At 39.4% G+C, this 27794-nt stretch overlaps 1 protein-coding gene across 1 annotated transcript in view; it reads left to right on the top strand.

Annotated features, from left to right (window-relative positions):
* Window positions 1-9629: 9629 nt before the first annotated feature.
* The window catches only part of SPAG17 (sperm associated antigen 17), a gene marked incomplete at its 5' end in the record, with an annotated part of 88762 nt that continues 70597 nt past the window's right edge, over window positions 9630-27794 (top strand). The window contains 3 exons of the mRNA XM_082277774.1: window positions 9630-9722; window positions 18095-18235; window positions 19040-19099. Of these exons, the coding sequence (XP_082133900.1) occupies window positions 9630-9722; window positions 18095-18235; window positions 19040-19099 (294 nt within the window). The remainder of the gene's footprint in view (window positions 9723-18094; window positions 18236-19039; window positions 19100-27794) is intronic.

Below are 27794 nucleotides of genomic sequence, written 5' to 3'. Positions count from 1 at the left end.
TTTAAAAGGTCTAATGCAAGTGAGTTCCAGAGTTTCCTGTCTAGGTCAGGAGCCTTTCAAAACTTGATTAAAACATTCTATTTCCCCACTGACTTGAGAAAAACAAATGGTTGAAAATGTGTGCATAATGTTTCTTCCTTTCAACAATTCTTTAAATTCCAAATAAGTAGAAGTCTAGATAGCAGCATAGGAGGATGAGCAAATGAATAGGTTAAGGCAGGTCAAGAGATCTCAGTTCAAAAAGACATTGAACACATAGCATAGTCCCAAATGGTATAATGCCACGCCTCACTCATAGAATATTTGCATTAAGAGAATTGGAATTATTTTCTTCCAGCTTCAAATGCCTGCCTTTAGTGCATTCTCACCCTTCACCACAGTTCAAGATGTACAGACTGCTTTGTTCATGTATTGGAGCAGTGATGCAGTGGTTCCCAGGGTTCTGAGCTCTGTCACTCCTTTGTTTTCTCCATGCCTTCACATTACTTCTATAGATCAAATCAGGATCAGGAATGTACTCATTCTTTCAGAAGATCACTCTGTTCCGGCCTAGTTGATGAAATATCGATGACGGAACAAATGCAGCCTTGAGGAATGCCTCCCAAAGGCCAAGCTGCATCATCAGCAGTCTTTTATCATGAACACTTGGGGAAAAAACTTGGTTTATGGCACTGTGAAGCTTTCCATGATTTTGCCATGTTCTGAAAAGCAAAAAAGGACTAAGTGCTTTCTACAGGGAACTCCACTGTTTTTGGCAGGAAAGATCTCCAAGTCTCTGATTTGAACAGTATCCTAGTACATGTAGTGAATCAACTGACATTTCCTCAAAATCTATTAGAACCACTGGATGAGCAGTGCTGCCAATCGTATCTACTGCATATTGCTAATCCACTCATTCTCAGCAGAAAAGAAGGGTAATCCAGCTTTTTTCCCTACCAGCAGCACCCTGATCAGATGTGAGGATACTTCCAGTGATCCAGGGTGTGTGGGTGAAGGTGTGCAAGGCAGGTACAAAAGCTCAGGTCGTTCAAGGTGTCTGGGGAGCTAAGTGCCTACAGATCTGGGCCTCAGCCTCTTGTTCAAAGCATCTAGAATTACTTAAACTCTGATGGCAAGGTCTGAATGAGGTAAGTGTTGAGCTTTAGTAGTCAATAATTTCCTTGCTTCAGAACTGATCAGCTTTTCCCACAGCTAATTTACTGCCCCAAAACAACAGAGATATATTTGATCCAGCTTGGAATCTCAAGTACTAAGCTCTAAAAAGGAACATAAAGTGCTGCTGATTGAACCTTCTGTGCAAAAGCTGTTATGATCTCCAAAATATAATTCCATCACCTCTGAAATTAAAACCATCTAGGAGTGATTCAGTTTCAGATTCAGCCTTTTATTCCATCCAAACTCTCACACTTTTTGGTGGCACAGCTCTGTCTTTCTAGTGTTGTCTAAACAACATTACACTAGAAGACTTTCTATTTCAGTTAATTAATCTTCTGTCCTGTAAAACATTATTTGGTGTTACAAAATAAAGAAAAAAAGTTCAATTAAATCTTGCAAATGTTAGCTATTTGTCTAAGTGGAAACCAGACAAGTTGCAGTTCATTGATCCGCACTGGTAGTAATGGCACTCAAGGTTTACTGGTGGGAGTTTGCAGGAAAAATAACTAATTTGACAGTGTTTTCTTTAAATTATTATTGTTTAGTCATCAGAGGATTTTGTGGGATGATGAAGAAAAGCAAAGATAATTCAAGGCAAGTGAAAAAAGATGTTTTCACCAAAAAAAGCTTTCTGTTGGCATTTAACTTACATTTTAAAGAAAACTAAGAAATCTGCTTTCTTTCATTTTGCTCACAGTCCTAATTTGACATACCCAATGACAATCACAATGACTTTACAACATTTACATACTCCAGGTCTAAGTGTGTAGTTAAGAATTAAGAGTTAGACACCATAGCTGATACATTGGGCCAAAATGCTGAGCTCAACTGTTTATCTCAAATCTCTCCACATTATTTTCCAGTCCTGACTATCACCTCTCTTAAAAATCACTGGATACAAAGTATTAAGGATGCATGATCTGAAAGCACTGGCACAAGCAAGTCAATGCATCTGGAGCACGGCCAGATTTTAGTTATGTTCTGTACCTTTTCCATTCATGGCCCTCCACATTCAGCAGCCCTGCCACAGTAAATGTTTTGCTTCGTCTGAAGTAACGAGATGGAGAGAGATGGAAAAAGGCCTGCTTTTTCATTCTGACTGCTCTTAATGTGAGTTAAGGAATTTGACTGATGGGAATTATGCTAACCCAGTTTGTTAACTAAGAAAAGTGCTAATTAGAAACCCTTTTGAACTCAATCTCTGCAATGATGTAGTATAAAAACTTGCCACATTTTATTTGCTTAAAGTTTACTGAATCCATATGAATTGCTGGTCAGGGCAGAAGCTATACAATGTTGATAATAAAGCGTTACCAAATCTTCTTTGTAACATTTATTATACAATATCTGTCAGTAGTAAGTGAAGCTTTTACATTAAAGCAGGTGTTAGCATCTGATAGGGATGAAAATATTGTTTATCTTTCCTAAAATTATTTCATTTGATCTTTAAATAAATAGTTTTCTGAGAACTAAATCACTCTGACCGAGCCTTGGTTTTGCTGTCATTTGCAGAAAAAAAGACAGCACAAATTATTTCAACTTCCCATATTGTTAATACTTGTTAAAATCTTGCACAAAGGATATATCTGGACTTTGCTGGGGCAGAAAACTGCCTTATTTTGTGGTTACTTCACAAAAGTGTCCTTCCAAAGAAGCCAAAGAATACTACTCCCTTACAGATAATTCTACAAAGGTAAGACACATTTCATAGTAGTTTCCAGCTCTCACTGTCTTGGTAGGAGGGTACAAGATGAGGCCCTGGCAGGCAGAGACTGCCAATAGCCTGCTCATCCCCATCACCTGGTTCTCACTATGCTTTTCCTAGTCACTGGGGCTACAGCAGTTGCAGGGCACACTGTACAGGTTCAGGGCTAAATCCTGATGCCCTCAGGAGTAAGTAAATTCTGAAATTATCTGGAGTTTCTATAGGAGGGCCTAAATTTTACATATTTTAGGCTTTGAACTCATCTCATCAGCTATCGCAGAAGCCTGCCTTCCTATATTCTTTTATTTCATATAATTGCCTAGGAAATGGTGGTAGTGGGGTGCCCAATAAAGAGCAAGAGAGGAGGCATTCCAGCACAGCTGACAAGGAAGAGGACCCCACCTGCATAAATATGTTCATTGGAGCACTGTGCTAGGAGTTCACAGGATGGGGTTCTTGGCAGGTGTAGCTCAGATCACATGGACCAGCTGTGTCTAGAAGCAAGGACTGGCAGGAGAGAGGTGTTGGTGAAAGATGAGCTCCTGCTGGGCAATACTGGATTTGATTCTTTATGTTGCCACAGTGTGGGGTCCACTCTGAATTTTGGAGATGCAGGATAAGAAAAGCTTGTGAAGTGGGAATGATGCAGGTGGGGAAGAGAGAAGCACAGGACGCTTTTCTAGTCTGAGGTTAGGAGACAGTAGTTACACTTCAGGTTTATGAAAGAGTAAAGGATTTAGTGGGTGACACCGTAAGGCATGACAGTGTTTTGTGATATCGTCCTAGGACTGGGAAGTTTAATCACGGCTGTTCTAAAAAGCAGATTTTAGGCACAAGTAAGACTGAGAGCCAAAACAGAGCAGGAAATAGTCATTACTCCACGTACCTCTTTCCAAAACGTGCTCACTGAACCAGATCTATATGCTTAGGAAAATAGTTTAGAAAGAAATGAGGGGGAAATAAAGTTGAAGCAACAGTTTCAGAATAGTATATAATGTGGCAATTTAGTTAGTATGCCATTAGACATCACCCTCAGAAAATCCACTTTAAAATGATCCAACTAAAAGTTCACTGAATGAGACTACCAAGGCCAAAGAAGTATGGCCCAGGCCATTTAGTTACTCCAATTCTAGTGCAGCTTACATTTATTTTTAAAAATAATCTCTTGTTTTTTAGAAAAATAAACACCCCATGTCTTTCCACCTCTTTTCATCAATATTTTCATTGCAAACTCTGGCATACAGCTCAAGTCTGTTTACCCTCCATGGTGTTAATGTTGGTTTTTAATGGATTAGAAACTTTCCTTTTTTTTTTGCAGCAATAATGGCATAATGTTTCAAATCCTACTTATTTAAACTTTGCCTTGTTTGGCTGTTGAGAAATGTTAGCAGTGAGTGCTCAGCACTACTGTGCAAGTCACTCTTTTTGGATGGTGGTAAGAGTGAGGACTGCTATAGAAGCAGATCTCCATGAAAGACTTTATAACCTTAGGGAAAATACTCCTTTTGTGCCAGAAGAAAGCATGCAATGATGCAGGATTTGAAAATGCAGGAGAATGGAGTGGAGATGGGGAGTTTGGCTTTCTGAAAGAGTGGGAAAATGTTTTCCTTGGATTTCTTTCTTTAGGGAGAAGAATAAAAACTTGTGATCTGTTTTGGAAAGGGGCAGGAATAAAGCCTGAGATACCTGAATTTGGATTTTTTTTGCTGACCAGCAGCACTGAACACTTCCAAAATTCAGTTACCTAGAGACATTAAAACTACAATACCAAATGCAGTAGTCTTTCTTTAAAGAGACTGTTGCACAACATCCAGCTGGAATTTAGAAGTCGTTTTACTGACAGATGATAATGGATTTCACTTTGAGCTTTGCCAGGAATCCTTACACCATTTGCTACAGAGAGGAAAAAACATTCTCCTTGCACATGCATGCACATGGGAGAGTGGACTAAGAAAGGATCTTTTCCAAAATTAAATACAGGGCCTTGCAAGTTTTGAGGTTTTTTCCCAGTAAAACAAAGCTGGTGGAGACTCTTAAATGTAAACGTATTTGTATAAAGAAAGTTTAATCTGTTCTGTATGTTATACTTGTGATACACAACAGAGGCTACAAACACTTATAACTCAGCTTGACTGGAAATATTTGAGTGAAGAGGAAAAAACAGTGACTGGTCAGGCATCCACTAAATGCAAGAGCTGGAGGGAGAAGGGAATATCTACAACTTAATTTGCTTTGGGCCATGTTATTAGATGGACCAGCTTAAATAGGTTAGGACCAGAGTGTGCATAGACTGGGCCAGCACTGGAGGGCAGGCCCTGCCATGTGGTGGATGGACTGTCTGAATTGCATGGTCTTTACAATCCAGCTGTTCCCTTTCCCTCTAACCATCCCCGCAAGTTCTCACTGTTCAGCGAGCATCTAGCAACCCTTATTTTATCAGGAAGGCCCATCACAGTCCGAGAAGGAGAGGTTATTTTTTGTCTCATGATTAGAACTCAGTCTGATGAAGAAGTTACTGATCCCCGGCACTAGAAAAATAAGAGCACCATGTAATATTCAGAAGGGGAACGTGTTAATATATTTACACTTGGCTTAACCTTTATCCCTTTCAGGGCACATGCACTTACAATTTAGTGATGTAGAAATTAGCTTTCTAGATCCCAAAGCCGAAACAGATATTTGGTCCACATCCACGAGGCCAATGCAGCCCATGTGGGAAGCTTTATGCAAATTATATAAACAAATTTAGAGAATCAGAAATAAATTTAAAAGAATCATTTGGTGGCCAGAGCAGCAACTGTAGGCAAAGACCTCCTACATCCAGCTTGGTATGTGAGAGTTCAGGGAGGCTGTGGTAACACATGCTATAGCTGTCAAATCTGTGTAACTTGTGAGACGCTCGTGTCCTGGGGGGTTGCAAACTTCAAGCAAAAGCTGTTCCCAGCCCAGATGCTGCAGTGCTGTGGAACTGGAAAGGAAAGCAAAATGAATTTTATGTTCCTCCCCTTCTTTCTTTCTGAGGGGATAAAGGACTGAACAGCGTTCTCTTGGGGGGCAGGGGGATTGGGGGGGGGGGGGGTAAAGGGGGAGGAAGTGTGATTTTTTCTTTTTTCTTAGTATCTTTCTTCTTTTAGAAATATAAAGAGGATGAAAGGCTGTTTCCTTAGCAGTGCTGAACGCCATGTTAGCTGTTCTAGACAACTTTTCTGGCCAGTTTTCTAAAACAGAAACAGCTTTCTAAAGCCATAATTCAGGAAGCATCCCTGTTTCAGAAACATTTAAATCTTATGAAAGCATTATAAAGCAATTAAGTGTGTTTTTAAGGATTCAAGCAAAGAGACTCTGCTTGCTTCCCAACTAAAGCTGAGAAGTTGATGGTTCTTACTAAAAAGAAAATTTTTTCCAAATATTTTTCAAGCATTTAAAATAAGCACATTTTTAAAACAAAGCAAGCATGATTAAAATTAAATCCCCTCTCAGTTAATCAGGTTTTAATTAATAACAACCAAAACCTTTACTGGTTCTTTAGTCAAACGTAGTCTTTCAGAAAATATCAAGCAGAGAAGAAATGACACGTACAACTAGTAATGCCTTTCCACTCCCCACACTTTACTGAAGAACAAGTGCAAATGTTCTTTAAGTTACCCTAAAAGAAAAGGCAACCAATGTTCCTTCTTCCTGAAGGAGGTAAAGAATATACCTCATTTTTAAACACTCCTTCTGTACTACTATTAAAAATGTGGGCATGCGGGCATGTTATTGTGTCTAGCTGCTCCACCGGATTTACCATGCATGTTTTCTTACCCTGCTGTATAAACTCATAATACACAGGCTTGTTAACCTGTCTCCCAGGGAAAGGTAAACTATGCTTTGTTTACACAGAGTATTATGCAGAATTCCAAGTGTACTGTAAATTCATGTCTTAGGTTACTCCACACATGTATTCACAAGTGGTATTTTTTAATAAGCCAAAAAATTAAAGGCTGATTTTTTTCATTTTTAGGTTGCCACTCTCCCCAAAAATCTCACCATAAATAATCCTGTCCTACACAAAGTCATCACAGATAGTCCTATTAACTCTTGCACTAGACCAAATTTCACTACTTGGAAATGTCAAGCTTACATCTGCACATTCCTGTTTTGTGCAGAAGGTACCCCAAACTGCATACTGTCTCTCTGAATGTGAAATTTGCCTATTCCTCTAACCAGAGGCTTATCAGTATAGCTGAATTACTATTCAGTTTTGCTAATGCAGGTTTTGAGATTGAAGCAACTTCATCTTTTAGTTATCAGAAGGAAGCTGAAGGTTTTCAGATGGCTCAGCTGCAAAACATGCAGCTGGGCATTGTGCAGTCCAGACCATTTGGAGGAAACAAAGGCTGTAGTTTTCCAGTATTTCTGATTTGTCTGTCTGTTGTAGGATTTAACCAAGGGGGTTTCAGTGATCTGGTTCACAGCTTGGCCTACAAGCATCTTTGGCAGCACAACTGACTGGACGGGGACAAGCAGCCAAACAGGAGATGTCTTCAGCTGACTTCACTGATGGATAACCCATTTTAGGATTATGCGCTACAACCCTTTGTAATGGAGCATAAATACAATTTCTTCTTCTCCTTTGTTTGTGAGTGGTGGAGATAATTTTAAATGAACTGGTATAAACCCCCAGTGATCAGCTGTCCTACTTTAGTTTGACTTGCTATCTGCTACAGCATACAACAACAAAGTTATCTAGATGCATTTACTAATGTGGTAAGCAGAACAGAACAATTTCCTTCAAATAATCCTTACGCATCAAGCAAACCCACAGTAGATATAAACAGGCCACTTCATGGTTCTCACAGCTACTGTTTGTGTTCTCACAGCTGTTGGCTGGCTAACATCGGTCTCTCCGGTTTTTAACCTTCCAATGATCTGAGCACACAGATCCAGGTATGGGCATAATTAAACACTTATCAGCTCCCACCAAAGTCTCCCACCAAAATGGTAAAGCACATTCGAGCCACACCATCAAGATCTGGGTGCACAACCCTCTCCTGTCACTCCTCCCGAAATTTGTATTTATTCCTGAAAACCAAGCCATGAAAAATCTGAAGGGTGGTTCATAATTAGAGTACTTGGCACTGTTATCTGTGCATTCTAGCCCAAACCTCTCTACTGTTCTGCTACATCAGCTGGTGATCCTGCCCCATTCCTCTTTTCCATACTCTGTCAGTCCACCTCAGCAGGCACAGGTTGTGTATCCAAGACTTTAGTGAAGAACACAGTTATGGTGTGAATGTCATGCAGCCTTTTTCTGTGAACAAGTTAAGCCTGATTTTCTCTTTTTTTCTGGACAATAAAAGAAAGACTCAAAACCAGAGAAATGGACACCAGCCAAGAGATGGGCTGGGGGAAAAGTTAATGGATGTTGGCAAATCTACTGTGCAGCTTTCCCATGTTACCAACTGTGTAAGTATCTACAAACGCAGGGAAGATACCCTTCTGCAAACTAAAAATGATGGGAGACTTGCCTGTTACATCCCCTATGAAGCTAAATTCCTACTTCTTCACTAAACCCATGTAATAAAAGGTGTTTTATACAGCATACATGCCAAGTCAGTATCATCCCAGAATGAAATCCTGACTAAGGCAGTAACACACTGCACAGCAGGGTTTTAAGCTCTGACGAAAATAAAATAAAGATTTGGAGGCTCTGAGCAACCCTGATCGGTACAAGGGGGTGGGGGAAGGGCAGCATGTGGTTTGGGGTATTTTCACCAACTGTTAAATCACACAGAATATTTCACTCGTCTCCAGTGTGAGATCACGACATGACTCCTCTGTAATGAATTCTTTATCTTGGCAGCTCTCCTGTTTTCTCCCAACAGTGCCTCCCTCTCCCCTTCTGGTCCCAGTGCCGTAACATATGGTAGTATTTGGAGAGCCACTTGGGCCTGGGAGAAGGCCTGGCTGCCCACACCTGTGCACCCCCTGCCTCGCTGCTCGGGTCACGCTCCAGTGCCACGGCTGGAGCTCGCTCCTTCGCCCTCCTCCCCGGGCACGCCGAGAGCTGCCACGGGTGCTGCAGAGTGGCGCTGGAGATGAGATGTGTCACTTGGTGCCCCGGGCATGAGATGTGTCACTTGGTGTCTGTGTGAGCGTGTGCTGCCCCAACACTCTCCACGCAGCCTTGGCGAGGCCTCTCCTTTGGGCAGCCGTGATGGGGGTGACTCGTTGTCTCAAAAATGATGATGGAAAGCACCTGAAAGCCCCACGAGCATGCCACAGAATCTATCAGGTTGAAAGGGACCACAGTGGGTCGTCTGGTCCAGCCTCAGCGCTCAAGCAGGGTTCCTAGAATCACATGGCACAGAGTTGCATCCAAATGGTTCTTGACTATCTCCAGTGAGTGAGACTCTGCAACCTCTCCGGGCAACCTGTTCCAGTGTGCGGTCACCCACACAGCAAAGTTCTCACCTCTACTCGAGTGTTAACTTCCCGTGCATCAGTTTCTGCCTGTTGCCCCTTGTCCTATGCCTGGCTCCATGCTCCCACACCCCCGCTTTAGATATTGACAGACACTGATGATGTCCCCTCCCGAGGCTGAACAGTGCCGGCTCCCCCAGCCTTTCCCCGCAGGCGCGATGCTCCAGGCGGCCGTCCCGGGCGAGCCCGGCCGGGCCCAGCGCTCTCCCGGCCGGGCCCAGCGCTCTCCCGGCCGGCAGGCGCCGCCCACGGGCGCGGTCTCCGGGGCGACGCGTGGGGCCGGCGGAGCTGCAGCAGCACCGCCATGGGCCCTAAGGGGCTCAGGTCCGGCCGGGAGTCGCTGGTGCCCGGGCTGTCGAGCTGGGAGCCCGCGCTGGTGTCCGCCCGCCTCGAGGAGGTGAAGGCAGCTGAGGGGCAGAGCCGGCGGCGCGGTGGGAAGGGGGAGCGGGCTGGAGGCGGCTCTCGCTGCTCCCCCGCCCCGGGGGTCGCGGCTGCCGGGGGCTCCAGGGGGCCCCAGGGTGGCCCTGGGGAGGGCTGTGAATGGTCCCGATGTGCGGCGGAGGCCCCCTGCCCCTTTGCCCCCCGCCACCGAGCGTCGCCCTGAGGGTTTCTCTGCTCCTCCTCGGCACTTTCCTTTCTGGGCTCTGGGTGCCAAGTTTCGGCTCGGAGTGAACTTTTTATAAACTGCTGAACAACGAGGTTTGATGGAGGTGCTGACACAGCATTAACTGTAGCGTTGAAAATGTGAGGCTGTAATTTTCCTGCCTGAGTGTGTGCAGCTAAAAGGCACTTTTTTTTTCTTTTTATTTTTTTTTCTTTTACAGAGTGTGAGGATCTAAAGGCATATTTAGGTTTTCAGGTTCTGTGTAAGCAATGTAATTCTCATAAATCTTGATTTGCAAGAGAAAATTTGGTTTCAAATAGGGTGGTAGTTTAGCAAACAATAATATTTATCTCGCATGTGTTTATCTAGCACGGCTTCTGCAAGTGAGACAAATTGCTTCCGTGGTTTCCTTGTTTTGTGGATTCCTGTTGTGCCCTATTAAAAAAAAAAAAAAAAAAAAGCAGTTTTTTGTTTTAGCTGCTGTGGGTTTGTGTTTTGTTGATTTTTTTCTTTTAATATGGCAGCAGCACTAGTTAAATATAAGGAACTTTTAATTCAGGAGGCTTTTAAACTGGCTAATTGCTTTTCCCGAAAATGCCACAGATGTCAAAAAATCTCTTAAATATTTAGTTGCTTTTACTTTTATTTGGCAGTAACCATATAATACAAGTTTACCAAACAAGACCACTTTTTGAATAGCTTAGGCTGTTGTTTCCCATTTTTCCCTAGAACACAGATTTTTCAGTAGGGTTCTAAGGGCTTGAGCCCTTTCTTACTTGTGAATCTTTTCCCTACCCTTAGAAAACCTCCCTGAAGCATAAGAATGGGCTGAAGGTCCAATCTCCATCACCTACTCTGTTCCTGGTCTTTCTCCCATGCTTACTAGCAAGGTGCCAATTAGTGATTATGGTTTTTTATGGTGGTGTTTATTGTGGTTGTGGATATTGTGCAGTGAATTCACTGAACAAAGTGCTTTGTATGCTCTGCTGCCTCTACACATAATTTATTACATTTCTTAAATGCAAACCATTATATTGAAGTATTTTTAAAGGTAGGAAATAAAATGCTCAAAATTTAGGAAACGTCAAAGTTGGTATTATTCAGGACCACACATTGAGGCAGATGGAAAAAAAATGTTGAATGTTCACTGAATGGGGCAAGAATTCTGTAGGAAAAAGTATGTGATCACCTAATTAAAGATTATCGTAATGCCTCTACCCATGGGGGCTGACTTGAGATTCCTTGTTTCCGTAATTCTGGTACCGTCTAACTGCTTTCTGTTCCAGTTAACCTAATTTCACTTTCTCTGCCGTACTGTTCACAGACAGTGCCTTGGGAACTTGGGAAAAACTGTCTCCTTACTGTGGTCAGCTTGAACTCAGGCTTCTGAGATGCTGGGCAGCCACTGAAATTTCTTACTGCAGGAGTGTTCTTATTAGCTCTTATAGTCATGGGCAAGAGCACACTCGGTGCAAAACTCTCAAATGCCAGCAAATCTCTTCTGAGCATGTGTGAATCAAGATTCATCAAGTGTGGCCGAATGTGGGTGTACTTAATGTAAATAAACATGCTCTGTAAAAGCACATCTTTGACACAAGTACGACTCTGCTGCCAAATTTAATTCCTTCCTCTTGAACACCGAGGGCATTGAATATCTTAACTACTTAATCACATAGGGGGTTTTATTAAAGGATAAACATGATTTTTAAAAATCAAATCCCATTCTGCAAATAGTCTAACCACACTGTCCCTCCCCCCCACCCACCCTACCCTAATAATCATATAACATAAAAAGTTTAAACTCAGATATATGAAGCTCAGGAACTGAAAGCAGTCTGTAAAAGAGAGTGTTGAACAAATTGAATTGTAGGTCTCACCAGACACAGTGCACAAAACTTATTTCTTACTCGTCCTCAGTATTGTATATGAAATACCATATGAATCTGAAATTATTTGGGCAACGACAGGAACTCCTATCAAGTAAATAAATTTCTCTCCTCACAATTTGTATGTAAAGAATTTTTCAATCTTTTACTTGCATCAATTTGGAAAATATTCTTTCCCTTTAGTGGAGGCAAAGGGAATTTACTAAGACTGGTTTTAAATTGTACCAGATAGATCGAGTGGTGAAATTTCACATTTTAATGTGTTTATGACTTACCTATTTTATTAGTTCAATCTATGAAAAAGAGTCATTTTACCAGTGCTGTTAAGGTTTTTATGGACAAGTATGCTAACTGAAATATGATTTAAATGGTATTTACTAACCAAATAATTACTTTTACTAAATGCACTGTGAAAACTGGCAAACACACAACTTAAAAACACATACAGAGGAAATATGGATTTTCCAGAGCCTCACATTATAGTTTATATATATCTTTTCTTGTTTGTAATGTGTTATGCAGAAGAACATGGAATTGCCGACTGTATTTGCTTTCAGATATTTATCATCTATTTTGATTGGATTCACTACAGAATTAAATTGCAAAATGTAAATTAAGATTCTTAGGTAGTTTTAAACTTTGCATGTGTTAAGTACCTAAAGGGCAATATTTGCTGAGTGAAGGGTGAATTCTGGGCTAATACAGCCCTTAATTGAAATAACTGTTCTTATTAATTAGTATAACTAAGCATAGCAACTGGAAGCCATGTTCTGTGCTGACTTTCCATTTGTATGATTTCTCTCATTTTATTGGCCTTTTAGGGCCTGAAAATTGAAATTAACTTAAATCTTGTGAAACCTCTAAAAATATTCTGAATGGGATGGCTCCACTTTTGATTGCTATTCATACTACTTCCTCTTCAGAGAAAAATTAACATTCTGTTGAGCTTTGATATTATCTCATCTGCCCCTGTTGTACAGCAAAAGCTCAGGGTCTTGCAAACAAAAGCCATTAGTAAATGTGGGTGTGACAATCAGCAGATAATGAGAGTGGGTCTGCAGATTTCTGAGAAGTGGTGTCCTACCTTAAGGCTACAAAATTCCTGATAAACAACCTTTCCCAGTAATGCCAGCTGTATTTACTGGTTTACAAGCTCCCTCGTTGAAAATAAAGAGTGTTAGAGTTGTTACTACTCTTAATTGTTCATAAATCACTAATATGTTTGATGCCCAGATGTTTGGAGTTTGAGTTTTCAAATGTTTCTTCTCAGCCCTTACAGGTAAATTCAAAATTCTGCTGTAACAAAATGAACTTACTGGTTGTTGTCCTAAGGAAAAAAACCAAACAATCAAACAAAACAAACACACGACATGCAAAAAAAACCCCAAACCAACCAAGAAAGCAACTAAACAAAAATCACTAAACCCCACAACATTAAGTACCACAAAAGTAAAATGACAGATACCCCACAAAGCTTGATGCTTTTCTTGGCCAAAGAGATCTAGAAACTGGTACTGCAAAAATAAACAATATACCTGACTTGTTCAACTGTCTTCCCTAGAACAGCTGCCCTTTTGTGTCTAGGAAATGAAGCAGAGAAAACAAGATATGTTTAAAAAGGAAGAAAAAAATGTGTGCTGCATCTGCTTTTTTCTTCAATGTGAATTAAAGTTAGATATTTTCTTAACATACCTATTCTATTCCAATACTGCTGTGGTGAACAAGATATACAGGCTATGTGTACTGGTTTTTAACAGTTGGAAAAAATCACATCACAGAGGAACACAATGGAGGCTTGAGAACAAAATTGTGAGAGGCACCTTCTGTGTTTCGTGAAAGCAAGGATTTTGGATAAGCAAAAAAAAGTTTGCTGCTTACATGGAGTCTTCAGAATTCGGTTGATCTTGCAGATTTGGAGCGTCTCCACCTGAGGGACATGGAAGTCTTCCACACAGATGGTTATTTCTAATACTGAGAGACTTCGGTGCATTTCAGCTCTTGACATGGCCAAGAGTTTTAAAACCAGGAGGACAATGTCATTCGTAACAATGGTCATCACTGGATGCTTTCCAGTGAGAGTGATCTGGCCTGCCCTTAACTGGAGTTTGTTTCAGATTGTTTAAACAGTATTCAGTTGCCAGTGCCACATTTCCAGCTTCAATTTTTTTTTAAAATTCATATTTGAACCAGCATTTTTGATTCTGTGGGCTATCTGCTCCCTACATTTTGGTCTCCTTTGTGCAGTTTGTAGTGCTTGTGTTATATTCTCAATGGCAACCTCCCTAGACTGTTTCCATGATTTTGCAGTAGTTGTTTTTATGGTTTTCTCTATCGTGTTCATTAAGCTGGGAACGTCATTTGAGGTAGCCTTAGGGTCACTAATCTATCCTCTTTCAGATCCTTTCTCAAGCCTTGATACTACAATAACATTTGAAAGAATAAAACTAAGTGGAGGAGCAGTTGTATATTGAGGGAGAAAATATTTTTAAAGTAACCATATACATTTTACTACTTTTCCTTCACATTTTTATGTTGTGATTTTAGGTGGTGAGCTGTAGAAGCAGGGTCTGTTTCTTCTCTGTCCTTTCAGTGCCTTGAACATTGGGGATACTGTTACAGGATCGATAATATAAAAGCAGTATTGCAAAAATACTAGATTTTTAACATCAGAAAGGAGTATAATCAATTAAACACCTTAAACTACATATTAATGGTGCACATTGACTGTCCTTATTGACTTCAATTCATGTTCTCAGTGTGCAGTTTTTCTGAAAAATGATCTTTCAGGGCTTCAAAACTGGTCAGTCTAGAAATAGATGACATGCTGTTAATGACTCCAGGAAGTCTAGATCATTATTGCCTGTGAAGGTGTGTGTAGCTACTTCAGATATTTACTAGCTACTTCTAGCTCCTATTCCCAGGTATTGCACTTTTTTTTAGAAAAGCAGTTTCTTTTCTTCATTTAGCACTAGGGAGGTATAGGGTGTCTCTAATAATACTTAAATTTTTGCACAAAAGACCTTGTATTGAGCTGCATATACTTCTGTAGAATTAAATAACGTTATAATTTTCACTACCAGTACAGTTATCTTGCAGAGGCTCATTCCATGTATATTATTTTTAATGTATTAGCCAATGGTTTGCCTATACTATAAATATTCTCACAGCTGTTATGTTGAGAAGCTTTATCACCTTGTTTCTTTGAAGCAGAGCATTTTTGGTGGGGAGAAGATGTGGCCCACTGATGATAATTTCTGCTTGGATAACAAAAATCTGGGGTTGGATAATTTTGTTTGCATAGGTCCTATTTTTTTTTTTAAAACACACATTTTACACAAGCAGAACCTACCTTGATGTTTTGCTTTGGTGCTTTGTCAGAGGCTGGTGTAAAGGTGGGCACCACAGTGGAAACCAGGAAAATTCTCTTTTCTTAGAAAGGCTTATAGTACCTTTGTGAAGGAGAGTCTCATTGCTCAACCATATCTCTGAAAGTGTCTGGGAATTATTATAGGGGCTAGAGGATAAGGATTTGGAGATGGAATCTGAGGATGGAGAAAGCCTGAAGTGGGATCAGATAGTGAAACCAGAGGCTAGCTGAACAAGGAGACAGAGGACAAGAGCTGGGGAGCAAGTCACAGGTGGGGGAAACATTAAGACAAGAGGTGTAACTCAGATGAGGAATGGAGAGTGGAAAAGGACGGAGAAATTAACTAGGGACAGTTGTGACCAAGGGTGGAAAAATCAAGAAGAGAGAGGATGATAAGGAAGACAGGTTCCACAGATGTTGTTGCAGTGATATTAATCAGTGCTAAGCAGGTTTAATTTGTGGGCAGAGAGCTATCAGCATGTTTTAATGAGGAACTAAAGAAGGCATAAGGCAGAGTCCTAGAACTCTCTGATAGATATTTTTTTATATATCTGAAGAACTGCAGGAAGTTGTGGGAGCAAGCTCTGTATTGCTGCTGGACCATGAGTAGATCCTGAGTAGAACCTGACATTCCTGATTCTTGCTGCTCTTGTACTGTCAGTATCTCTCTGTGAGACTTACCGGACCATATTTCCCTCTCTTGGTGGTCCTCACTGAAGTGGGCAGTGTAGTGATAACAGTTGCTCCATTAGCTCATGCCACAGGTAGATGGTTGTTCTGAAGGTGCCGTGTCTGCTGGTGAGCACCAGGATACTGCCACATGAGAGCATTTCGATCTCAGTTCTGAGAGCCTAGAAAATTATGCATTTCCACACAGGCATGGGCATCAAAATACTTACTGTTCAGAGAATGCTGAAGTTTTGCTGTCCAACTCTTGGCGGGTATACAATGATAGCTTTAATCCAGATTAGCTGCAACTCCTGTGCATGTTGATGATATTGGAATACCTAGAGATCTTTCACAGTGCTGTGCACCAGTAGCTATGTTGCAGCTTTAGGCAGAAGGAGTTACCATGCCCCGTCCTTCCTGCAGATGAAAAAGATGAAAGTGAAATTCAGTGTACTTGGCGCAGTCCCCACTACTGCTGCCACTTCTCCATTGAGCAGTGTCTGCTGCCCCAGGGCAGCTGGACACTCATAAATTCCACCGTGTTTGCATATGCCTAGAGTATCAGTGATATGCTTGTACTCTATAGTACTCGTAATTTTTAAAATTTGAGGTTTATTTTGTGCTGCAATAAACCATCAAGGAAGTTCATGATGTGTGGAAGTGTAGATGCCCTTTTGGATTAGTTATCTGATCTGCAGCTATTTAAAGTTTTACCCCGATGATGTTTACATCTTTTTTGTTTTTCTGAATGTTCTGTGGTTAGAAAAATGGGGCATACCCATGTGATGTTATCCTTTGTTACCTTAAGTGTTTGGCAAACTGTTTCCCACCATGCAAGTATACACTGTTTTGAAACTTAGGTCAACTGTGGCTTTCTCCCATCCCAAGCCATCAGTTACTCAAATTGCAGACATTTAGGTATGCATTTTACCAGCTAAGGAAAGGAACAAATGAAGAAGGGTACTGTAAAACTGGAAGAAAATGCTTCTCTTACCATTTGAGTCTTTTTCTTAGAATGGTCCTTTTCATCACTTTACCTTAAGCTCAGCTCAGGTTTTGTTCCTATTCCACAAGGACTTTGTACGTAATATAAATATATGAAAATATTCAATATCCTAAAGTTACCACCCTATCTTAAATCTCTTAAAATCTTTCCTTGCTATGCTGCACACTGGACTGTGACTCTGCTTATCCTGGTCCCAGGATAAGCATTAATGTGACTGTCCTGGGACGCCGTGATCTGACTGGATCCCTCTCCATGTTTACCTTTATGCAGCTGTATTGGTAACCTTGCAGTTTACACATGCAGATATGCATTTTAAAAAAAAAGTAAATTCAGTAATTCCTGTGCAGCACAACCATTAAAAATGCTCATAGTTCAGCCACCACTAATGCTGATAAAGAATACTCTAGAGTGAGATGTAGATGTGCTGGAGATAGCGACTCACTCTGTGAAAGGGATTCCAGTAGGTTAAAGCAGAAATGTGAAAGAGAATAACCAGTAAAAGTTACTTAAATTACATAATTTTAAATTTTTTGTGGATGTATATCAGTAAATAAAGTGTTCCAATGTTTGCTTGTTCTGCTTTTTTTTTTAGTGCTGAAAACATTTTTTGCATTAAAATAATGTGTATGCTACTGCAAATGTTTGAAAACTGCTGGTGTTTTTAATTCACCAATATTGTAGTGAAATACAACTTGCCATTGGTATTTTTTCTTGATTCAGAATATTTGGGGAAACCATAAATATGCCTTCATAAAACATCATAAAAATAATGCTACAATATTCAGAAAACAGTATCTGGGCATTATCTAATTCACAGGATGAGGAAGCTGAAAATTGTTCATTTTTTTCTACATCGAATGATCACCATAATACATATATTCAAAATTCACTTTTGTTTGCTACCTGAACTGTCAAATCTGCAAATGCCATTTAAAAGTTAGTACATCTTTGTGAGACGCTAATGCAGCGTTTGCCTGCGAAGAGGTTTGTTAAGTCTGTTAGTAGGTATTTGTGTTTTGCGTGGCATAATGCTGCCACCTCATGGCAGAAAGAATTGGGACAAAGCAGTAGGGGCTTTTTCGGGTTGCATGCGATTTCAGCGTGATTAATACAGTGATGTTTAATATGTCTTAAAGTGACATAAAACCATCTCTACAAGATTACTCTTTGAAACTGCAGAGAAGGACTTTCGTTGGCATGAGTTTTAATACCTTAAATATTTTATTTTGGAATGTAGGATGGCTGGAAGCCTAGCATCGCTTTTGTTGTTGGGACCAAGACTGAGGATGAAATCCACACCCAGGCCCTGTCTCTTGCTGTGCAGGTGCCACTGCGAAAGCTCTTCAGTGTGGTAACACGTGAAGACATTTTCCGACAGGTATTCCAAGAAAGTAACTTTTAATGAGCCAAGCTGTAGATGTCACTTCTAGATCCTGCCTTCTTTATTTTGTGGTAGTGATAAACTACTCTATGGAAGTTTCAAAAATTACACTAATTCATAGAATCATTAAGGTTGGAGAAGATCTCCAAGATCATCAAGTCCAACCTTTCATTGAACACCACCTTATCAACTAAATCACAGCACTGTGTGCCGCATCCAGTCATTTCTTGAACACTTCCAGGGATGGTGACTCTACCACTTCCCTGGGCAGCCCATTCTAATGCTTGACAATCTTTTCTGTAAAAAAATTCTTCCTGATGTCCAACATGAACCTCTCCTGGCACAGCTTGAGGCCTTTTTCTCTTGTCCTGTCACTTGTTGCCTGGGAGACAAGGCCAATCCCCACCTTGCTACAACCTCCTTTCAGGGAGTTGTAGAGAGTGATAAGGGCTCCCCTGAGAAAAGGTTTTCTCCAGACTAAAGAGCCACAGCTCCCTCATCCACTCCTCACAGGACTTACTGTCTATACTTTCTACCAGCTTCATTGCTGTAATTTGTAGGAGTTAAAAATGGAAAAAGTTTACTGTATAAGCTGCTCTGCTCCCTGAAAATGAAGTTTTCCTACAGACTTTTCTTCAAGGTGCTGATCACAAAAATCCCTCCCTAAGGTACAGGGTTGCCAGAAGATGATTCTTCACTGTTTTGGAGTGTGAGTGTAGCATTTGCAAAAGGGAATAATGAGTAAAATAATTTGTGTAAACATAAAATCTTCTCACAGTAGAATGCTTTATTTACTTGCAGATCACAGAATATGGGGGTCAAAAGGCAAAAAAGGCTAAGGATGTGCCTATGTACTATGAGGTAAGTTAAAACGTATTGCAGAGTCAGTGCTCTTTTACACTGAAGTATGTAGAGCTGTGTGGTTTTGTTACACATTCTTGAATAAATGCAAATTTATTAGATCTAGATGTTAAAAACATTCAACCATCTAGATACTTTAAACTGCTTTGTTTTTGTGATACCAAAGTATTCTGTTGGACACTGATTCGTCTGAAAACGTCTTTTCAGGGATGAGTTTTATTATTGAAGGATGTGTTACATGGTTGTGTTTTGATGGTGATGTCTCAAATTACAGAAAAACCTCTCAGTCTCTTCTCTCTCAGATACTCCCAAAAATTTAGACACACCTTCATTTAAACAGGGCAATGCAGTCCCCTATATGAAACACTATTCTGTGTGCCAGTACCCATTATAATCTCAGTTTGATGTAACCTGATTCATCTAGTGGGCTGTGTCAGCGGGGTTTGGAATCATGCTTAGTACAAAGAGTACTTCCTCCTACCCTGTTAATGTTTTACTTACAGCTTGTGAGAGGCTATAAAATCCTGTGATTAATTAGAAGATTGTTTAAAATTTTCTCAGGTAGAGTTTTACAGTCCTACAGACCTGGACCATAAAGAATTTTGGATCCCTCTAAAAAGATCTTGTTTGCGTTTTATTTCTGCAATGACTAATAAACTTTTTATGTGTCTCAGGTTTTGCTGGACTTTATAACAGTTTTTTTTAGCTGCAGTCTGTTCTTCAGTAATGCCCAGCTACTATCTGAACAAGTCCCTTTGGAATTATTTACCACTGACAGGACTGTGAATTTTATGCAATTAACCCTCTTCATTTAGAACTAGCCTCCCAGGCAAGCTCACCCTTATATTACCTGGTATGTAAAACTTCTTCAGTCCTACTTGATAGAAGGATTTTGAAGTCTAGCTCTAAGCAGAAGCTTTGTGTGATACCTGTATTTAATTACTAAGAGCAATTTTCCTTGTGAAGTGGACACTTATTAAATTCCAGCTGTCAGTGCTGTGTCTCATTAGCTACTTACTTTACTCCTCAAAGACATTTTTTTGCTCCCTTCCTTTAACACAGAATATAAAATGCCTGTTCTGACCTTTTGCTTGGACTCAGTTTCCGTTCAGGCTGTAGTGAATTAAAAGATCGATCATGTTGCCACAGCATTAAGATCCTACCTCCCTGGGCAGAGTTTACTCCCCAACATTCACATAGATTCCATGTGCAGATTGTGCATTCAAAGCTTTCACTGCTTTCACTGCTTCCACTAGCAAAGATCAACAGATACCACGCTGGCACAGAACACAGGGTTGTGAAAAGTTCTTCTGAGAGGAGCATTTCTATCATTGCCACGTACAGTTCTCTGTGGCAGGATTCAACATGCTGCCACTTCCACAAGTTTCCATATTCATTTTTAGAGATACTGTGAGATTCCTGACATTTAATGCTCCTGGAACATAAGACATGTACCTGTGTGTGAATTTGGGACTAATGATGTGCATAGTAATGTGGTTATTATTGATATTGGTAGTAATATTGTTACCCATGTCATCAGTCTTGCACTTTGTATCTGCTGAAGTGCAGGGGTTTTGATAAATTTCAGTGCAGCAGTCTGCAGTGCCTAATAGTCAAGAACCTTTAACAAACGGCTCATGATATATTGCAAGCTAATTATATATAATATTAAAATAATTCCTGCTGTCTATTCTAAGTTATTCCCCTTCAGGCTTTCTATCATTTTACTGTTTTGTATTTCATATCACTCTTATTGTACAAATTGAAGAGGATCAAGGCAGGGTTTATAAATATGTAGTTAAAAGATTTCCAAATCCAGAAGAATTAGGAGTCTAATACCTTTTCTGACTCTTACATGACTCGATGGGGGTAGGAGTCCTGCTTGGTAATTTTGTACTAATTCCAGCACTTAATTGAATGATGATAGGCTGATTCTCTCAAAAGAATGCTGAGGAAATAATTCTTTTCCTTATATATGAAAGGGAAAATGTTAAGCTTCCTGTAATATATCAACAGATTTCATAATTTATCATGTACAGTTTTTCCAACAATACCTAAAAGTACAAATATGTGCATTTTATCAGCAAGGTGTATCTTTTATTGTTTACAAATCTGTTTGTTGGGTCAGTTTTCTATTAAGGTTAATAACATCATGTGTAATTAAGATATTTTACCACTACTAAATATGATAGTGTTGTTAAGATCTGATTATTGAGAAATGCCTCTGCCCAAATTAAGGCGCAAGCAAGACCATGTGCCGAAGTCAATACAGATTTTATTTACAATGAATTAGAAATAGAAAAGAGAGGGGAGAGAGAGAGAGTTCAAGTACAAGATAGTCACCACCCGTGGATCCAGCAGCATCCTGTTAAGTCCTTCTTCACTCTGGGCTTTTTCGTGGTGGGGGTCCTGAGGTCATTCAAAACTTTTCATTACCTGTACATTTTAGCAAACAAAGGGTTAATGCTTGTTAGCTACACGACTCTCTTATGCTATTGGTTAAATGATTGTTTTACCTTTAGTGCTAATTAGTCTGCGTGCTCAGTCTTTTCCTTGAGTCGGTGGGTTTCTGGGATCAGTGTTCGCAACCTTCCCATGCCAGAACTACCTTTTATCCAGTTGGAGCTGATTTCAGCACAGTTGCTGCGTTGGCTTTCCTTGTGACCCATAGATTCTCCATTTTGTGTCTATTATCAGTGATACTTTCTTTTCCCTAGGCTTTGTTAACCTCCCTCTCAGTGTGAGATAACACCTGGACAATAGTATCACCTTTATCTTATGTTATCTACGGTCCAGGTTTCAGGTATCCAGAAGAATATTTGGGGGAGGCTTTGGTGGTCCTTGGTGCCCATAGATGCCATCTCTCCCATAACTTGGGGTGATCTTTCTTTGACTGGTGATATGCCAATGGGCAGTTGCTTCTTTACAGAGTTTGCCACAGTGGGAGCCCAGGGTGTGCTAGCCAGAACTTGCCTCCACCAGGCCCAGAGTCAGCACCACCCTGTCACTCCCTTCTGTGCTAATCTCATGGCAAAATCCTTCCATGGCCTTAACAGTGTTTGAGACAGGCAACTGTGCTCTTAAAGTCCTTACAAGTGTTTTAGTTTCCAAACTTTGAATTTTGAAAATCTATTCAAGCCTAAATTTTCCACACTAGAATAACTCATGAGGCTGGCTTTTTTTTTTTTTTTTTATTATTTCCCCCACCTCCCCCTTGAAACTTCTGGTAAGATTGAGTTCAGGGGCTGTGTGGCTGAAAGGATCTTATTTCTTTTCTTTTTCTTGTAAGAGTTATTTTCCAGTTTTGTTGGACTCACTGGGACAGGGTACAGAAAGTTGCCTTTATGCTACCCAGGAAATTCTGAGAAGAAATCATGTCCCATACTAAGAAGGGAACAAGCTGGAAATGAGAGCTAGTAGCATGGTGATTATGAGAGCAGGTGGAGCCTCATGTGGCCCCTTCACCTGAGATGACTGGTAGTAGATGGATAGTGTTGCTGGAAATAGACAGTTGAATAATGGCCATGAGAGAGAGAGGGATAGAAGGGGGAGAGACATGGAAGAGTTTTGTGGTTCTGTCAGATAAGCTGAGATGCTTGGGAAAAAGCTTCATGGAAAGATGAAAAAGGCTCAACTGGCAGAGATGAGAGCAGTTTTGCTTGGTTGTGGATCGCAGAATGTTGCCTTTAGAGTGTGTCCTTGTTCTTGTGAAGCCAGCAAAACTAAAATGTTGGAACAGAAGCATCCTTCCATGCTACTCTGACTCATCTCTGGGACAAGTCATCCTGTATGACCAAAAAGGTGTAATTGCAATTAAAATATTAATCTTTATTCCACTACTGGTCAAGAATTAATATATCAGTTTTTGTTTCTCCCAGCAAAGTTCCTGCTATAGTTGTCAAACTGAAAAGTATAATCAGATCAGATGCCAAATCCAAATTGGTCCCATTCCTGTCCTGGAATTCCATGAGACTGGAGCAGAATTAATCAGTTGTAAATAAGCATTTCTCAGCTGTTAGTCACCAGGTTGATAGCTAGCTCTACTGGCATCTCCTGCATTTTCAGGGTGGGAAGCAGCATGAGCAGTGTGCAGTACATTCCAGTATTACTCCCTAGACTTAGGATTCCATGAGGACAATTATAGGTCAATACAAGTTAGAAAAGATCCTGGGCATAGCAGAATTTTATGTATATGTGTGTGTGTATGTGTATAATTATTATTTATATATGTATATATACATTTTATATATATATCTCCCATAACTTGCAGGAGATAGGAGGAGGAGGTGATTGGAGAAGGCATTCATATTAGAAAGGAAAAGGTAAACACAATACAATACCTAGGCTTTGGACCTCAAATGTAGTGGAAGTGTTTGGTGCAGCTGAAAGTTTCCAGCAAATAATTTTTTCTGTTTTTTTAAACCTACACCCTGTGTAGGTTTAAATGATGCCAACACAATGATGCCTTTTTTTCTCCTCTTTTTCTTTCCTTCCTATCCAATACCACAGAGCTTAGGGAATTATGCTTTTCACTGTATCATATTTTCTGTTTCAAATAGAATTGCAGCCTTGCCATAGAAAGCTATTCTCTTTGTGAAAAGGCCACCTTATTTTTTTTTTCTTTAAGAGAACAAAATTGAATTGATCATTATTTTACCCTCCTCTTATTGTCTATTGAATCCTCCTTTACAACATTAAGGAAATAGCATCTCCTATGTTGTTCTGCAATGATCAGCATTATGTTGCCAGGACATATGTTATTCTAATTTCCCTTTTGTAAGTGTTGGTGTGATATTTTCTTTTATTTGCTGTTAAAGTGCCCTTGTTCTCCAAGAGTTGGTTGAAGTCAATACTTGTAATCCAAAGAGTTCCTCAGCTACTGTTTTTAATACTTTGATTATATTGTCCAGGTCTACTGATTTTTGGTATTCCTAGCTTTAAAAGCTGCCTTTTTGCAACTTTCTGTTGATGCAGTTGGAAATAATTGCTTCTAATGAAATGAGACAACCATATTATCTGTGGGTTTTTCCTGAATATAAAGTGGAATAATCACTGATTAGCCTTAATTTTCCTGCATCTGTATTGACTCTTCTGCTGTTTCAATCTAATACCAGACCAACGCCATGTTAATGATTTTTTTTTCTCTGATACAGTTAAAAAATAAGCTCATGCTTATATCTGCTGGCATATATTGTCTCTCTCTTATTTTTTTTTTCTTTCTTCATTGAATCTGAAATAGTGAGGACTTTTAAATTCGACTGTCTGGGATCTTGCAATCCCACCTGATTTATCTGACTTACCTCTGATATTCACATGTGACCAGCAAGCAAACATTAGATTGCAAATCGTATGCTGGAACTGTAAATATTTAAACAGAAAGTAATATAAAATTCTGACTACAAATCATTCTACTTTTTGTCTTCACTGGGTGAAGAGAGGACCTGTTTGATTCTCCTGTTGGCTTGTTCCAGATCTGTATGGCAAATTTTTCATACAAAACCTCACTTTATTTTACCTCCTTACTAACAGGGAAGCAGTGTCAGCTCAGAAACATCAAGCCTCTGGATGGATAAAAGCAGGAGAAGCTCCAGGCTCAGTGTTGAGATACATAACAGCCAACCCTTATCACCAGGCATACTGAGAGATCAACTTGTTGTGCAGTTTCAATAAACAAACCAAAGAGATCCCCAGTCTAGATCCCTCTATTGCCAAGCATAATATGCATAGTTTTGCCATTAAAATCCAGTTCAGTTGAGTGCTTGCATTTAAATCTTAATTAGTTCGTGTTTTGTACAGCTCATTTAGAAGTCTAAAAAGTTATTGGTTAGAAATAGAATCTTACTGGCTTAAAATTATTTAGGTCATTCATGTTCTGGTTTTTTTCTTTGGTTTTGCTGTTATTGTTGTTGTAGCTTTTCCCTGTAAGATTGTGCTGCCATAATCCTTGGGAAATTGTACAATGTTCACTGTACTTCTTGCCTTAATAGGCAATCGACTGCAGCAGATACAGAAGAATCCTTGAGTTTTCTGGGTGTACATAAAACAGATTCCTCTTCTGTCACTTCCAATACAAAATATATTACCTAGATTTTAAGAACTTCTGTAGGATAGTAAAACATAACAAATAACAAGCCCAAGTTGAAAAAAGTGAAATAAATGTAGCCAGGAAGCAGTGGATGTAAAGCAGTTTTCAAGCATTCCTGTGAATTTATTCTTTGATAGAAATGTGTGGAGTGTAGACTTATGAAGTAAGGGTTGCTGCTGGTAAAATTATTTTGAGATCTGGTCACATCATGATGTAAAGAGAAGGTCCACTTTAGATTGGAACTGAGTGTGTGTTTCCTGGGATAGGTGCTCCTACTATATTATGAAATCTTATATATATTTGTATATTGTATTATATATATGATTATATTATTTTATTATATGTAATTATAGTTAGATAATAGATGTATTTAAATATATTTTTTAGATGTGTATGCATGTGTATAATTATTCAAAACTACCTTCTATTACTCAACCCAATGGCATGAATTTCATTTTTAAAAAAGTAAAGAATAGGTATTCTCTTTCTAAATATCTTTCATGTCCTCTCTTCAGTAGGTCTTAAAGACCTTACATCTTTATATTACTGTATCTCTTTCTATTGTCTCTGTCCCTTTTTTAAACTCTCTCATCATTGTGTCCTACAACATCTTCAGAAAATTAAAAAAAGGGAGAGCAGCACTAGGGACAAGGAATATGCATTTATTTGTGTTCATTATAGTCAATTTCTAGAGTTGAAAAATCAAAAATGTTGGGTTTAGCTTTATGTGAAAGAGAACTTTTAATGTCAGAGACATAACATTTATAGGAAGGAATATTTTCACCCACATACAAGCTCAGAAGTGTTGTCTGGCACTGGGAGAACAGCAAACTCAATAGCAGCCAGGATATGGGGCACTCAAGAAAAAGGTTTCAAACATAATGTTAGTGAGGAGTGTTTTTAAGAAAGCCTTTTGATTTCTTGTGGAAACATATAATTAAAGATATCATATTTTTGTGGAAGTGTATGGATTTTGACACAACACCATAACAAAGGTTGTGGTCAAGATTAGGCTTTCTCAAAAGTAAGGATAGCCCTATTAAAGCTGAACCTTCTGACTCTAAATATGAATGTCAATAGAATTCTGTTCTTAATACAAGTTAGATTTTGTTTTCATTCCGCAAGAACAAAATTAATTTTAAAAGTTGGTGTAAAATGGAACAGCTCAGGAGCCAAAACTTATCTGGTGTCATTGTTTTCATGAGAGGTTTTGACACTAAAAACAACTTTGGCAGCCATGCTGAACGATTAGAGGGATTTTTATTTTTCATTCCAGTACAAAACAAATTTAATACTGCACTATTAAATGTCATAATAAAATGGAGCAGTTCTCCAGTCAGCCTTTGTTAAGTGGTATTGTGTGGATGCAAGTTTAGAGAATTTTATTGCAGAAGGACTTGGCCCTTACACTGTGCGGATATGCAGAGGTTTAATGTGTACACTAGGGAATTGTTGTTAAATGAATAGGCCTTTTAGGGAGGTACTGGCTTCAGGGAAGGTTAAGGGACTTTAAATCCTACTGTGGGCATTATCTCTTCGTCTGTTTTCAGCTCTTTTCTACCTGTTACCAAGCTCTTACCAGTTTGTGGAACAGAATATAGTATGTTTTATAAATGATCTACTAAATGAGGTGGTATATTTACCTGAGATATTTAGTGCCTTGTCTTCTGAGGAGGGTTTAACTACTTTGTCTTCTGGTTCCCAGTATTTTGGTCAATGTGCTTTAAAGGATGTTAGGAAAAGCATTTGTTAATTTAGGCTTAGCATGTCTTTGCATCAGCCTTTGCTATTGTCAGAGCATCTGATGCCACTGCATGATCAAGTGGCCTGTGTAATCCTTTAAGTTATCAAATTGTACACCTTCCATTTGGATTTGTTTATTCCATAAAAGGAAATTGTTGTTGCTATGAACCAGTCAGTTCTATAAATTGTAGCTGTTCACAATCAGCTTCTTAAGTATCTCCAGTTCGGTATCCCTTTCCAGGAACAATGTGTCATGTTAAGAAGTACCGGCATTTCTAAATGTTTAAACTGGGGAAAAAAGTCTTGAGCTCGAGCAGGAAAACAATCTGTGTTTTCTAATTTTGTTTCCTGAAATCTGAGAGGTTCTATTATTTACATGAGGCAGTTGACCTGCACATCTTTTATTTTCATTTCAGAGTAATGACTCTTGATAGTCCTAATGCTAGGATTTTAGAAACATGCATTATTATTTAATTACTGATAGTTGTAATTATTTGACCTGAAGCTATTCATAATATTCAAATTGTTGGTGATTTATTTTCTAGGAAAGAGAATTGATACTTTTTGAAATTCATATACCTATTTAAAACCTGCATTAGAACACTGGTAAGAATTTAGTTTTCTTCATAGTTTACAGCATTTCCTGCATACATGCAAATTGGTATAAAATTTCTGCTTTTTCTGTGCAGGTTTTGTTGAAATGTCTGTATAACTAGAGAAAACAGAAATTATGTCTGTGAGAATGTCATCCTTGATGTGGTAGAGGGACTCTCTGAAGTAGCCAAAGGCAATGCTAGCCAAAGGCAATGCTGTCTTCTGGGTTTTTGTCTTCAAAGTTTTTAGGGGACTGTAAATGGTTCATTTAAG

Source organism: Coloeus monedula, assembly GCF_965178545.1.
Source record: "Coloeus monedula genome assembly, chromosome: 3".
Taxonomy (NCBI): domain Eukaryota; kingdom Metazoa; phylum Chordata; class Aves; order Passeriformes; family Corvidae; genus Coloeus; species Coloeus monedula.
Note: the sequence above shows the minus strand (reverse complement) of the source record. Positions and strands in the feature narration are given on the sequence as shown.